The sequence below is a fragment of the Mytilus californianus genome, unplaced genomic scaffold, assembly GCF_021869535.1.
Source record: "Mytilus californianus isolate M0D057914Y unplaced genomic scaffold, xbMytCali1.0.p SCAF_4, whole genome shotgun sequence".
Classification (NCBI taxonomy): domain Eukaryota; kingdom Metazoa; phylum Mollusca; class Bivalvia; order Mytilida; family Mytilidae; genus Mytilus; species Mytilus californianus.
In genome coordinates, this window is record NW_026262690.1 from 30,469,294 (window position 1) to 30,486,131 (window position 16,838).

At 31.8% G+C, this 16,838-nt stretch overlaps 1 protein-coding gene across 1 annotated transcript; it reads left to right on the forward strand.

Moving 5' to 3' along the window:
• The first annotated feature begins 1,533 nt into the window (after positions 1-1,533).
• Positions 1,534-11,917, forward strand: LOC127698203 (DNA-directed RNA polymerase II subunit RPB9-like). Its single transcript, XM_052201559.1, has 5 exons — positions 1,534-1,669; positions 5,627-5,681; positions 9,615-9,688; positions 10,613-10,739; positions 11,652-11,917. Exons 1-5 carry the CDS (start codon positions 1,605-1,607, stop codon positions 11,712-11,714), a joined length of 384 nt encoding a protein of 127 aa, XP_052057519.1. The 5' UTR covers positions 1,534-1,604; the 3' UTR covers positions 11,715-11,917.
• Positions 11,918-16,838: the final 4,921 nt, after the last annotated feature.

The following is a 16,838-nucleotide window of genomic DNA, read 5'->3' on the forward strand; positions in this document are numbered from 1 at the left end:
TTGCCTGTGCAGGATATATAAATTTGATGAAACTTTTTTGTCCCTATACAACATATATTTAATCAAAAGGCAGTCAAAATTCCTGTCCTTTATCCATTGCAGAACTTACCTCTTTGATTTGTTATCAATTTGTTCTCGTCTTAAACATGAATAAAATATTCGCTACTGTATGCAAAATCGAAAAAAAAAAACAGTCAATATAAACACGCTTCCTTTTCTCTGGTTTATATTCCATACTTCTGTTTTGAATCTAGGTTTTCTAAAAATGTGTTTGTAAACTTTTTTCTATGGTAAGAACAGTTAGTCCTCCTGCTAGCATGACAAGAAGATCATCAAATTACTATCTGGTATACAGAGTTAGTACATACTTAACGTAGTTTCTCTAAAAAGTATATAAACTTTCTTATCTGGTTTTGAAGAATAATCTCAATATTACCGAACCATTAGTTATTTTCTTTGTGTTTTTGTCATTTGCATCTGAATGATAAATATCCTTTTTTTAACAAATTACCTGAAACTCGGAACAGGCAATTTGTTGAATTTGCTTCAAAATTTCAGTCATTTTGTAAAATGACTAGGTTTTTTTAGTCATTTTATATAATGCCTGTCAAGGTTAGGCATATGCATTTTATAAATTGCCTAAAAATTCAGTCATTTCACAAAATGCCTAAATTTAGAAAATGCCTGTAACATCAATACTACTAAAATAACGAGGTCCAATTTGTTATCCGACATGACGTAAAAACGACGAATTCAACTTTATATATAACTAATATAATATATCGACGGGTTCAAACAAAGATTTTTTTTTAAATCAGAGAAAACTGTGCACCTTATAATCAGCATGACTTTATCAAAAGACAATACGGATACTAAAAATCCAGGCTAAAAATAAGGCGAATAGGTACTGTAATACTGTCACGGACACGCGATGCCGCGGGTGTGTTCTAGTATATATATACAAGTCTAAATTGAAAACAACGTTCAAACCTATGATTGCGTTGGATAAAAACCGCAATTTTTATACGTGTGCATGCAAAACAGATTCCTTGGTAGAGGGGTCAAAATACAACACAATTAAACAACATTTTCCAAAAGACCTAAAAAGTGAAAAGGTATATTCTAACAAAACGCATTTGACTAGCAGGTCGAACAACGGATGTTATATATATATATGCTTAATTGGTGTTGTATTACAGCTATCAGTTACGATATAGAACATGTATTTCTATATGTTATTCATTATGATTTTCAAAACATAGAACAATGATAATAAATTTAGATTTGTAAATACCAGTTAACAGTAATACATAATTAACATTTAATAATTAATCATCAAATCTCAAAAAGAAAAAAAAAGATATTTAAAAATTCCCGAATTTATATTCATAGAAATATAAATATTTCGATATTTATACATAAAAAACATCTTATAATTCAACCGGTCTTTCAATAAAAATAGGATGTGAACGGACCCAAGGGGCGAACGTGTATTGGGAGCGAACGGACCCGATACTTTATTTTAGTATCCTTTTAAAACATTTCATGAACGTAAGCGGCATCTAACCTGCTGTTTTACGTCGATTTTTGCAGTCAAAACAGAAATGGACATCTACGAACAACACGATGATGGTCCTGGATTTGTAGGCATTAAATTTTGCAAAGAATGGTATATTTAATTTTCAAATCTAGCTCAAAATATTTACAGATATTTGTTTAATTGGCAAAATATTAATCGAAGGAAGGCGTCACAGAAAAAAATAAAAAAATAAAATAGCCTTTCAAGACTTCATAATTATTTGGACTAGTACTTCTTGTGTTTATATATTAAATTACTTTAGAAAGATTACTTTCATAATAAGATAATTTAGTTAAGAAAAAAATCCTAAACCCGAAAGGATCTCCTGTAGTTGGTGATCGCAATACTGGTATACTACATGTAGTATTGTCCACAATACTGGTATACAAATTTTGTACCAGTATTGTAACTTTTAAAAAAAAACCCAACAATACTGGTACATTACTGATATACCAGTATTGTAGTTGTTTTGTTCACTATACTTTAAGGTGTATAATGAAAAATTTTAAGCAAAATTAGATATTGAAGTTCAAAGGGAGATTAAATGAACTCAAAAAGATTATAGAGGATAATTGTGAAATCAATTAACAACCAGTTAAAAATAATTACTATACTTGTACAAATAAACAAAAGATTATTGTAATTAACTCATCTTATTCAAACAATTGTTAATTATTTAATTGCTAATTACAAATACTCAAATACCAATACTAGACAAGCACTCCTACCGTAAGAGAGCCGTACAGGTGCTATCTAAACAAGCTTGTAATCTAGTAAGTGTAAGAGAAAGTCCACAGACTGAACACATAAATATCAATATAGGAAGTGGGGGTTGCAGAAATGCCATCTGAAGAAGAAATAAACAATACCAATGCTGATGATACAGAAGCTATAACAGCATTAATGTCAATATAAAATTCACTAAAATATACTATTGAGACTTGGAAAGAGAGAGCTGGAAGAAAACACAGAAGAAAGTAAAGAGTTTGTTAAAATGCTGAGACAGTACGGTTCCCTTAAGAAAAAAACATCAGAAGATTTAAAACTTTCTTTGATTACAATCACAGTGTACCATCAATGGCATCATCAGTTAAATATACAATCATTCCATATAAAATTGTCATGTCATATGTTAATATCATAATGCATATATATGTGACACCTTTAATAAAAGATTAATTACCTATTTGTATTGTTTATTTTAAAAAAACACAATACTGGTACAATACTGGAATACAATACTGGTACAAACTTTTTATACCAGTATTGTGCACAAAACTAGTATACCAGCATTGCGATCACCAACTACAGGAGATCCACCCGAAATTGTTGAAATAGTATAATTTTTTTTTTTTATACTCTTATTAAAAGAAAGAAAAATAAAGATTTGGGGGCCTTGTCCTTGGTCGGATTAAGCTATGATTGTTTTTTTTTTCCCAATGTCATATATTGGTTAATTCCGTTTGTATTTTAATTTATGAATAATGAAATTCCAGGTTACTACTTGTGTCTAGGGCTCACTCTACCAGGTGAATGGGGACAAAGAAGTTGCTTTGTTGTCCGTTACTTCATTTTTCCCGACCGTCAAAGGCAACATCTAGTCGCCTGGATATTCACAGCAGTGGCTTTCATTCGCTTCCATCATTGGCAATTTTCCATTTTTACCAAGTTGATGAAACATCAATTTTTCATTTACATGTATAAGCAATTAAATTCAAAGACAAGAAACAATATTTTTCTTTAGAAACTTTGTCAAAGTATTGACTTTACAGATCGGGCGTATGTCATTTCAAAAGAACCAACTTTTTAATAAGTATTTTCTTTCACTTCTTGATACTCAAGAGCGTACATAAAAAAATTCAGATTTTCAGCAAAATAAATTTGTTACTTCATTAGAACGTGATGAAAATTGCCTGTAGTTTATGTTTCATTCATCTATTGCATGAAAAACATTATATTCATTTCCAAATCGCTTGTCAAACATTGTTTATTCTGCCAATGAAATATTTGTACGAACCACTGGTTGGACATGCACCATGGATCTGACACGCTCCATGGATTGGACAGACACCATGGCTCCGACGTGAACCAACTATGACCGAAATCCGTTTTAACACAATAATAACTACAGATGCACAAATAGCTCAGCTGACAGAAGAATAATGATCACAAAGCAAAAAATATCATTGTACAGGCATTAACAGACATTTGGTTAAATCCCCTTAGTTAAAATATATATATATTACCATGTAAATGTATTGTTTCAATTTATTGATTTAAGTTTCCTAAACTTTTTAAATTTACGCATCTTTTAATGAGCATGATGAGAAGCAATAAATTTCATCAACAGAATAGTTTTCCTCATTGAACTTTTAAGTTGATAAAAGATAGTTTCTTTTCTCTTTTAATAAAAAAATGAAACGTTAAATTGTCATGACATTCTAGATATTTAGTTGGCAGTTTCTGACAAGTAAAAAACATATAATTGTGCAACTATTAATAACAATTTCTCCCTATCTGTCTCAAAAAGAGAACTCACTTCTCCCTATGATCATGAAGTTGTGTGAGTCCTGTGTCTAATATACATGTACCATTGAGTATAGTAACCTGGTTACCACAAGCCCTATGACCCAGTCCAGTAAAAATTAAGTCCAGCCACTAAATTTTTCTGAACAGAGCCCTCACAAGCCATATGAATTAAACTTGAAGCAATGTTATGACAATTGATTTCAGGCTCACAAGTCAAAAAGTTTTTCAGGAAGACTGCTATTGTTTAGTTTGTTGTAAAGTTTTTGTTTTCTATATTTTATTATAAAGTTACTTCAGAGTTTGTAATTGATGGCATGATTGTCTCTTTTGAATTGAGCACAATTTTTTAGACTCCTAGTAATTTAGGTATTTTGAAAATTAGACACTGAGACACCTGTTGACCATTGTCAACCGATCAAGTCCCTTTGTTGACCTCAAAATGCGTTTTGGATATTTGTGCTGTCTGGTTGCAATATTATTGAAATTTATGACATACACCCCAAACATGGTAACCTTATATTTAATAAATATTTTCAGAAAATGAATGTATTTTATATTTTATTATGAAAGGAGATGTAAGGTTTACATCAATGATACTGCAACCTTACCACAACAATGACCAAAAGAAATATGTCTGTACAATATGTCAAGCTCTAAATATTCCTGAGTCTTTTAAAAACTTGTGAATAAATTAAGCAGAAACACCATTGATACCAGATTCTCCAAATAAGATGATCATGAAAATATAAAATATTATTTCAACTGAAAGTTATGCTTATACGTTAAATTATTTTGCACAGTATTAGTAATTTAAATATCAGCCTTACTAGAAAATAAAATTTATACAGTATTGATAAAGAAATAAAATAAACATTATGTATTGTAAAAATATGAAATATTTACAAACTGTTAGACATGTTAGAATGCAACCATATACAGTTTGTATTTTAAAATTATAATTTACTTTATGTCACTCATCTCCTACCTTCTTAGCTGATTCTAATACCCTCTGATACACAATTGTAGTAATTATCACAGCTGTTTAAATATATGTTTTACTTGCAATCAACTCCTTATTAAATTTTCCTTAATATTTATCACATGAACTCTTTTAGAAAGATGTACAGACTATTACTATTTAGATTTGTACATTTTTATTACATTACAATAAAATGAATGTTTTGAAAATTTATTAAGTAAGATAAGATACATGTATTCAGAGACATATGTATGTGTAAACATGTCTCTGATGTATTTAAACAAATGTGAATATAAACAATAAAATTTCTGTCAACCTAAAGAAAACAACATTGGCTGAAATGACTTACACATTACAGAATAAAACAACATTAAAGACAACAACATCCTTAATTTATTAATTACTGCAAAGTAATTTATTTATTAAGGAGTACAGAATAAAAGAAGAATTCAAGGTTGTAAAAAAAGCAGTCAGTTCTAGGGTCAGTGAGTAAGGAAATTTTGAACCTGTGTCTTTTATTATTTCTTTTCTTTTTCCAGCAACAACATGTTGTATCCTAAAGAAGACAAAGAGAACAAAATACTTTTGTATGCTGTAAGTAAATATGTCATTGATAGATTCAAAATCTGAGATAACTAAAATATTTTAGTAACAATATGAATGCTTCATTATGTACAAAAATGTAAATATATTTTAATCACATAGGTTACAGTTAGGTATTAGAAGACTTTTTAATGGAAAGGTTGAAGCCCTTCTGAATGAGAAGTGCAGAAAACTTAAATAAATGCCTAGACATTGCAGTAAAATATAAGTAAACTGAACCCTGGTATATAGGATTACTGTTATTTCTGTAAAAGCATGAAAAGTGTACCTGATGAAAATCTCATCATTGTATACATGTAGTCAATGTTAGAGGATTTGTTATTGATGTCCAAACACTCAAGATGAAGTGGGGCAATAAAAATGTAATACCACTAGAACAGAAGGCTTTACTGGCATAGCAGTGACTGTAAACAAAGACAAATGTAATACCACTAGAACAGAAGGCTTTACAGGCATAGCATTGTCAACAAAGACAAATGTAATACCACTAGAACAGAAGGCTTTACAGGCATATCAGTGTCAACAAAGACAAATGTAATACCACTAGAACACAAGGCTTTACAGACATAAAAGTGTCAACAAAGACAAATGTAATACCACTAGAACAGAAGGCTTTACAGGCATAGAAGTGTCAACAAAGACAAATGTAATACCACTAGAACAGAAGGCTTTACAGGCATATCAGTGTCAACAAAGACAAATGTAATACCACTAGAACACAAGGCTTTACAGGCATAGAAGTGGCAACAAAGACAAATGTAATACCACTAGAACAGAAGGCTTTACAGGCATAAAAGTGTCAACAAAGACAAATGTAATACCACTAGAACAGAAGGCTTTACAGGCATATCAGTGTCAACAAAGACAAATGTAATACCACTAGAAGACAAGGCTTTACAGACATAAAAGTGTCAACAAAGACAAATGTAATACCACTAGAACAGAAGGCTTTACAGGCATATCAGTGTCAACAAAGACAAATGTAATACCACTAGAACACAAGGCTTTACAGGCATAGAAGTGGCAACAAAGACAAATGTAATACCACTAGAACAGAAGGCTTTACAGGCATAAAAGTGTCAACAAAGACAAATGTAATACCACTAGAACAGAAGGCTTTACAGGCATAGAAGTGTCAACAAAGACAAATGTAATACCACTAGAACAGAAGGCTTTACAGGCATATCAGTGTCAACAAAGACAAATGTAATACCACTAGAACAGAATGCTTTACAGGCATAGAAGTGTCAACAAAGACAAATGTATTTTTAAATGCACAGTTGAGTACAGGCTTATCCTTGATACAGTTATACGTGTACGTGTCACAGTAAAATGTAGCAGTACTATCATGACCATTTTTCAGCACCTTTGTTCCTATTTAACCCAAAACCATAAGTGATATATATTGTGACCTAATGAGAACTGTCATCAAGAGAAACCCAGGGAAAAAGCACCAATTTCATGAAAAATAAAAAAAAAGTTATACACTACATGTATAAAGCGGTTAGTTTTTTCTCTCATGGTCACAAACAGCTCAGAAAGTTATGAAAAATAAGGTCTACATGGAATCTGACAGAGGAAAATGTGGAGGAAATCCTTTGACATCTTCAAGATGGGAGTTTTTATAAAGCAAAACACACAATCATTCAAGTTTGTTTTATGATATTCCTCAAAACCAGTGAAAAAATCTTTTGTAGAAGGGATTAAGATTGGAATAGCTAACACTTACTATAAAAAAAAATTGCAGTCGTTTGAAGAAGAAGTATTGCACTTGTATCATACTATACTAACTCCCTCATTGTTTTTTATGCATTAGGTTTTACCCTTGTCCGTCTGTACGGACGTCCGTCCGTCCATACGTCCCAAAATTGGTTTCCGTTCTCTAACTTGAGTTTGCCTCATCCAAATGTTATGAAACTTATACCCAATGCTTATTACTACATAATACAGATTAAGTACGAAATTTGGTGGGGTCACTTTAACCGTTCTAGAGTTATGCCCTTTATAAATGGAAAAATTGCAAAATTTTTAGTTTCCGTTCTCTAACTTAAATTCGCCTCAACTAAATGTTATGAAACTTATACACAATGCTTATTACCAAAAAACACAGATGAAGTTTGAATTTTAGTGGTGTCACTTTTACCGTTCTAGAGTAATGCCCCTTTATAAATGGAAAAATTGCAAAATTTTTAGTTTCCGTTCTCTAACTTAAATTCGCCTCAACTAAATGTTATGAAACTTATACACAGTGCTTATTACCACAAAACACAGATCAAGTTTGAATTTTGGTGGCGTCACTTTAACCGTTCTAGAGTTATGCCCTTTATAAATGGAAAAATTGCAAAATTTTTAATTTCCGTTCTTTAACTTGAGTTTGCCTCAACCAAATGTTATGAAACTTATACACAATGCATATTACCACAAAACACAGATCAAGTTTGAATTTTGGTGGGGTCACTTTAACTGTTCTAGAGTTATGCCCTTTATAAATGGAAAAATTGCAAAATTTTTAGTTTCCGTTCTTTAACTTTAGTTTGCCTCAACAAATGTTATGAAACTTATACACAATGCTTATTACTACATAATACAGATTAAGTACGAAATTTGGTGGCGACACTTTTACCATTCTAGAGTTATGTGCCTTTATAAACATAAAAATTGCTGAATTTTTTAGTTTGCCTCAACCAAATGTTATAAAACTTGTACACAACCGTTCTAGAGTGTTTACAAATAGAAAAATTGCTGAATTTTTAGTTTCTGTTCTTACTAAAGTTAGCCTCAACTAAATGTTATGAGACTTACACACAATGCTTATTACCACAAAACTCAGAACAAGTTCAAATTTGGGTAGCGTCACTTTTACCGTTCTTCAGTTATGTCCCTTTATAACTATATGATATGCAAGCGAGGGCATCATCTTGTCCACATGTGGACACTATCCACATTTTTTTTTTTTAGACTTACAATGAAGAGAGGTATTAAGCTAGACTGCTGTCTGTTAATCTATACCCATTGCACAAAAATCAGATTATACTTAGACTAATTTGTATGAAATTTTAATGCACTGTTAAGATTGATGTAAGACAGCTTACTTTAAAATTTGATTACTAGGGTAGTGTCTAAATTGTTGATTTTTGAGTCTCAAAATTTTATTGTACAAAAAGGAGATTGAATTTCACACAATCATACAATAAGTAAAGTTTGTAACACAATGCAAAAATTGATAGAAGTTTTAAATTTTTAAGGTTGTTGAATATATTCATTTGTTTAGTTATTGTATTTTTATTATTTAAATTCAACCTCCACTTGCTATAAAATAACCCAAACATTTCTTACTAAATGCAATTTTTCATTTCCATCTCAACCAATAAAGGTAACCAACTACCTTTCATTTTTAAGTTTTTTTTTTGGCTGGAGTTATCTTCCTTTGAATGTGTTTCATGAAAAATGGCAACAGGGCACAGCTGTTAATGTTTTATTTACTTTTTGATTCTGGTTTTCAGTCATCTAGATGGCAGATATCAGCTTAACAAGTGATTTTGATCTACACATTTGCAATCCATCATACTGTAATTAAGATTTTGGTTGGTTTTATGAAAGTTAAGCCATTTGATATGTTGTATCATCTGACAACAGTGTTATGCAGAAACATATATGATGGTGGAAAAAACTTATACCACAATTTATCATGTCCTATTTTCTTACTTCACTGTAAAGTTAAGATTTAATTATTAATGGTAAATAAATTTAATAAAATAGCTTGATGAGAAAAAAGGCAGTTGAAAATTTATAACAGAACTGAGGGGGTGGACAGTTTTTGAGGGAGGTGGGGGGAGGTGGAGGAAGGGGGGCGGGAGGTGGGAGATGGGTACCCCCCTGTCCACCCTCTCAGAACAATTTTAACTGGCAGATTTTTTCTTTCAGTGTAGAAATTGTGATTACCAACAGGTAGCAGACAATCCATGTATTTATGTCAACAAAATTACACATGAAGTGGAGTAAGTAAAGATAATCCATGTTTATATGTCAACAAGATTACACATGAAGTGGAGTAAGTAAAGATAATCCCTGTTTATATGTCAACAAGATTACACATGAAGTGGAGTAAAAAACAATAAACAGGAAGTTAATACATTGAGAACCTTCTTAAAATACAAAAAATCAAGTATTGTTATTTTGCAAAGTATTTCGATATATTGCATGGTTTAAAATCATATTTGTGACTTTTCATAGCATTTATGACCTTAAAAAAACAGTAGAACTAATGTCAGGTTAGTAAGAGCTCTGCACTTATGATAAAAACATACATTTTGAAATACTGCTATTTTAAAAAATATTAGACCAATTTAATAGGGAACAAGCAAAACAAGGGAAAGCAGTTGACCACAAAACCAGTATGGTTGTAACATTTTATTATAATAACAATTTCTGTGTGCTTGGGTTTTTTGTTGTTGTTTTTTTTTTTCAAATGAGAAAGACAATTTTCTGTTCAATCAAGAAATTGAATAACGAAGGTTTTGCTAACCTAAAGGGAAGAAAATTTAAGAAATTCTACATTATTATTTATATTTTTTAAAGGGAAAAAGAAACCAAATACTGTGGATTCATTATTATTTGTTGGATACCAATTTTCGTGAGGAAAGCAGAAAAACAAATTTTAAATGTTCAATGACATACATATTTTCTACAGGTATGCTTACAAAACTTGGCAAACCATGAAATCAGATATTAGCGAAAATGCAAGTTTTCCTCAACCCACAAAAAAAAGGTACCCACAAAAATAAATGAATCCACAGTATATTGGTTCCACATGTTAAAAAATGCTTTTGAAATGATAGCAAAGATCAAATGATTGAAAGAAAAGAAATTCTAATCAAAATACCAGAAACTATTGTTTGTATCAATATTTACTTTCTCTACAGTGAGTTGACACAAATTATTGGTGATGTGATAGCAGATCCCACACTTCCTAGAACAGAGGACCATCCATGTCCTAAATGTCAACACAAAGAATCTGTATTTTTCCAGTCCCACAGTAATAAGGCAGAGGTAAATTTCTTTATGTAGAATAATGTGTATTCATTGAATTAATTAACTGTCTGACAAACTTTATAGTGTTCCTTACAATTTATATGGCTTATCTTTTGAACATAAATCTTGTTACAAAATTGAGCATGAAAAGGTTAAAAAGAACAATCATGAAATTAACATCAATGGTTTTCATATAATTCAGTTTTACCATACATTTGCAAATAAGTTAGGTAGGTTAGTTCATAGGAAGATAGTTTGGTAGTTTTACTGCTACTAAGAAAAAGTTTGGCAATTCGGATAGGGTCAAAAGGAATTTTGCCTTATAACAGACCACCAACTGATGTATCTGTAAAGAAGCAATTAACTTTTCTGTAAAGAAGTTGAAATGGTTTGAACATGGATGAAGCCAAGAGCATGGAACTCTTATATATACAATGTTAATATATAGATGATATAACTTCTAGAAAATAGTCAACAATAAAAAGTTTTTAATTGTTATGAAAAATGATGCAGTACACATGGAATGAATAGAAATATATGTCTTAAATGTTCATAACAAAATTAAGGTTAGAAATTAAAACAGAATAATAGATTATAAATGTTATAATCAGTAGATACTCAGATGATCACCATTTATCATTTGGTAACTGATACTAGAGACGAATGTTTGTTAATGGTTGGTAATATGCCTTATTCACCAATATATGCACTGAAACTGCTACTGGAAATTTTAAAGAATTATAACTGGCAGATTTTAGAGTTATGTTTCTTTACGAAAAATCATCAAATACAGTTGTAATGTTTAGAAGACACTTTCTATTCTAAATGATAGCTGCCAAAACATGTCATTTCCTTAATTAGAGTTTTTGTTAATGTTTTGTTTTGTCATGTTGATTATAATTAAAGAAGAAGTATTAATTTGTGTTACAGGAAGGAATGAGGTTATATTATGTGTGTACGAATCAACAGTGTGTTCATCGGTGGACAGAATGATGTGTAAAACAGATTCTATTAACAAGTGCAAGAATGTAGACTTGATATGTTTTAATAGGAAACTTTGAATGGCTAAATGGTTTGAAGGACAACCATAGAATGTAGCAGGAGGACATTTATGTTTTCATAATATCAGATTTATTTTAGTTCATATAAGTCATTTCCATTTTCATCAGATTTTAATAAAAAAGGTTTAAAATTTAGTTACATGTTGTTATTATTAACATAGGAATGTCTATAAAGGAGTAAGTTTGGCCCCAAACATATAAAAGTTTGTGTTATCATGATATTGGGGCCCTATAGAATCTACTCCTTTGGTTGATTATTCAACACTATATCATAAAAGTATTTATCATATTGAGACTTTAGAATATTAAATAAGACGGGAAGACTTGTCACCTTAAAGTACTTTGAAATGCATTACTTTGTTTATCTGTGTCACAGATGATCAAAGATATGCTGCTCTTGTCAGATACAATCCCTTCCTCTTTTTATTCTCGATTGTGACATCAACAAATGCAACCTATCGTTAAATTTGTACTTGCCTTGAGCACCTGACAATGGCCACTAGTGAACCCTCCCAGAACACCTGACAATGGCCACTAGTAAACCCTCCCAGAGCACCTGACAATGGTCACTAGTGAACCCTCCAAGAGCACCTGACAATGACAAATAGTGAACACTCCCAGAGCACCTGACAATGGCCACTAGTGAACCCTCCCAGAGCACCTGACAATGGCCACTAGTGAACCCTCCCAGAGCACCTGACAATGGCCTCTAGTGAACCCTCCTAGAGCACCTGTGTTCACTCCTGGTTTTGTTTCAAAGAAATTGATTTTGCTTTCGTTTTTATACGACCGCAAAAAATTTTTTGGTATCGTATAATGGTATGATGTTGTCGTCATCTGCGTCGTTGTCCGAAGAAACATTTGTTTCCGGTCAATAACTTTAGTTTAAGTGAATGGATCTCTATGAAATTTTTTTAGAATTTATTTTAAGGGTTATGGGGCAAACAGTTTAGGAATTAAGGGCCAAAAAGAAGTATTTTTCTAGTTTCCGGACAATAAATTGTGTGTAAGTGTATGGATCTCTCAGACATTGTACTACAAGGTTCCATATAACAAAGGGAAGGCTGGGATTGAGTTTGGGGTTAATTGTCCCAAATATGTAGGTATTAGGGGCCAAAAAAGGGCCAAAAAGAAGCATTTTTCTAGTTTCGAGACAATAACTTGTGTTTAAGTGTATGGATCTCTCTGAAATTATACTACAAGATTCCATACTACAAAGGAAAGGCTGGGATTGAGTTTTGGGGTTATTGCTCCAAGGGGGGTTTCAATAAGTTGGGGGGGGGGGGGGGGATTTTTTGTTTAACAATTTTTTTAAAGGATTCATATTTTTTTTTCAAAATTTTTCAAATTTCGAATTTTTGAAAAGGTTCAAGAAGAAATCTTCAATTGCACAGTATTGCGCAATAGATTTGTAAGATCTTTGACCACATTTATTTTGTGTCAGAAACCTATATTATGTCAAAAATTTGATCACAATCCAAATTCAGACAGTATCAAGCTTGAATATTGTGTCCAAATTTGCCCCAACTGTTCAGGGTTCGACCTCTGTGGTCGTATTAGGCTGTGCTCAGGGAAGCATTTTATTAGTGTAATATATTTATCCTGTTTTATTTTTCAGTGTCTGTTCTTCCCTTTGTCCTGGAAGACTCTGTTTTCATTTCAAACTTTCACATTTAGTCATCTTTTTAGTTTAGAGAATTTACATGACTGATGATTTTTGTGTGATGGCTAATCACTGGATGTGATTAATCAACGTGTTTTGCCAAGAGTAGACTGAGGGGTGTCACTAGTGGAGCAAGAGCTGCTGACACTTCCAGAGCACCTGCAATCACCTGCATTTTGGTGGGGTTTGTGTCACTGTTACTCAACTAGTTTTGTTTGAAATGTTTTGTGGGCTATTCTCTCCCATTTTAACATGGTATTTCAAGGCAGCTCCCTCATATTGCACTTTGAGTTTTTTACTTGGAATTCTTATGGAAACTATTTCAGTTGGAATGTGGCTCTTATGGTTCCTTACAAATTCATCTGAAGATCATACTTTACAGAGTAGAGGCAGATAACATTTCAGTGTTGTTTTTATGGCATTGCATAAACAAAGTAAAAATTTGCAATGTCACTGAACTGACTGAAGTGATAGTCTCGAATAAACGGAGATGTACATAAAATTACAATTTGAAAATACCAGCAAAGGAAATGGCAATTACATTATTGAAGGTAGAGGGTTTGTGCCACAGAAATCTCAACACAGACGAAAGAAATTAACAGTGGAATTCATACAAAAACATTTTGGTAGCCATTGTTGAAGATGCAGGTGAGCGACACAGGCTCTTTTAGTAGGATACTAGTAGTATGATATGTCTCTGACCTTAGTATGTAATTACTTATGTTATCAAACGGTTAACCTGACAATTTATCACGAAATGACGTTGGATATTTCAGAATCTTTAAGAGTGTGCAGATCAAAAATCAGATTTACATGTATACGGAACGCTTGAAGCCTTCGTTTACTTCAATCAACTTGTATGTCGGAGTTCATTCTTCTATTCTATGTGAACTACACTTATGTCATTTTTCATTCTATAAAATAATTTCAGGCATTTTTTAAAATGCCTTTCAATTTTTCCAGGCATTTTATTAAATGCCTAGAAAAATTAGTCATTATGTAAAATTCCTGAATCTTGCAGGTATTTTAGAAAATTCCTAAAGTTTTAAGGCATTTTACAAATGCCTAAATTTAGAAAATGCCTGTAACATATATATGTCTCGGATGAGACTTATGTATATAGGTATTATTTTTCTGACACTTGCAAATACCTTAATCAATACCTTGTCCCCAATTCTACCTAGTAAACAACACTATGTACGTAGGTTGTTGATGATAAGACCTTGCTCTCATTTTCATGTTCCAGTTGTCAGGTTAATCTTTCTGAGTTATGACTCAAACTATTTACTCAGAATATATATATTACATTATCATCCTTTACGACAGACAAAATAGCTATCTGAAAGGTACACCATCTACTTGCCACTATACATCATGTACTGTGTTACAACCCTAGATAACCACCGAAAGCTATATGTTTATGTAGCCTAGGTGGCCGAGTGGTGTAAGGCGCTGGACACGGTGCAGGCGGTGTTGCCACGATATCACAGAAGCAAATGTTCGAATCCCGCTGAGGGAAGAACAAAAATTTGCATCTAACATTGTTGGGCTAAATTTGAGACGAGTTATGTATATATATATATATATATATATTTTCTGCTTTCTTTTATGCAGTGCTGTGGGTTGTGTCTTGGGAATCCTAGGGTTAATGATTGTGCACGTCATAAGTTACATGATTATGTGTATCCATGATGTTTATGAACATGATTGTGCACCTCACTTGTTTCCTTTAACCTTGACTTCAATTAGATAGTTCATTTTCTATTAAAAATAATTCAAATATTGCATCAGGCAAACTTTATGGTGTTGCAACTCTTGTATCAAGTTTTCTGTAGAAGTTATATGTTATCGGGTATTTTGAGCAGTGCCAAATCAAGGGGTTGGAACTCTTCCATTTGACTGTCCTTTGAAATCATGCTTATATTTACAATCTGGAACTTCACTGCCTGTCAACATTTACCTACATATTATATACTATACTTGGTGTCAAGCTATATATCACATTATAGCAAAATATTACTGTTCCGCTAGGTCATTTACTACCTCACAAAATATAATTTTCTTACTTTAAAGGGTACATTGTATATGTTTTAATTAATTTAAACAATTTTCAAAATCGGTTTACTCTGCTTTCTAGCAGGAGGGAACACGTCATAAGCTATACTCTGCTTTTATGCGGCAGTGACAAGGAGAAACCTGCTTTTTTTTCAATTATTATAAATCCTATACCAAATTCATAGTAACAATTATTATGTATTCTGAGGAAGACATTTTTTGAAAATTTTGCATTGTTTTTTTGCATAATGCACATTCAAACTTCTATTTTGTTCTAATAGAAACCAATACATGTGTATGAAGATCCGTGCGAAAAACAGAAAAAATTGCAGTTAGTGTTTATATTTACATTGTGTAAATGATTTGGTGGGAAGTATATTTTATAAAAATTGATATTATTTCCGACAATAACAATGGAATTTATTTAACTTTCCATTTTAATTCCTGGTAATATATTTATATATCCACAATAGTCGGTGTCATGTGTCTTCACACTGTGAAATACTTCCTTGTTCTACATCAATAAAAATGTTATATCGTATCTAGCATTCTCATGGCTAAATGTTTAATAATATATAAATATATATATACACGGTTATCACAATTTTGTGACAATGTAATTCAAAGTTCTTTGAGGCACAGTATCACTTGGATACCATTTTCCCAAATCCACCATTTTCTATATAAGGAAATGCCCGTACCAAGTCAGGAATATGACAGCTGTTTTCCATTCGTTTGATGTGTTTGAGCTTTTGATTTTGCCATTTGAGAAGGGACTTTCCGTTTTGAATTTTTCTTAGAGTTCGGTAATTTTGTTATTTTACTTTTGAATCATGACCCAACATGGTATCATGCAACTTGTGTATATAGACTCTTTAGTAAAGGCCGATAAAGTTGTTTACTAAGAAGGAATATGGTGCGATAAGGGCCTTATTCACGCTTCCCTTATTTGTCTCTATAACTTTTCACTGAAATCTTAACTTCAAATTTTCTTTTGTGTTTATTTTAAAATGAGATAAATACCCAATAAACCTAAGCACAGGTAGTTTCAATGACGTAACAATAAAAGTAGCGGTGATGTCATGGAAAAGTCACTAATACGCCTGTTCGTAAATAAAATAATTACATAGATCTTGTTCAATTTTATAATTTTAGGATACATAAATTATTAGCACATGCAAGTACCAACTAAATAACTTACCATGTCGTTTGTCTATGAACAACATCTGTCATGATAATAAGCATTTGGTTCTGGCATGCATTCGATATTTCACACTCGCAAATATTCGCCATAAGTATGCATTTTTGTCGTAATTTTAATTTATGAGGGTGTGGATA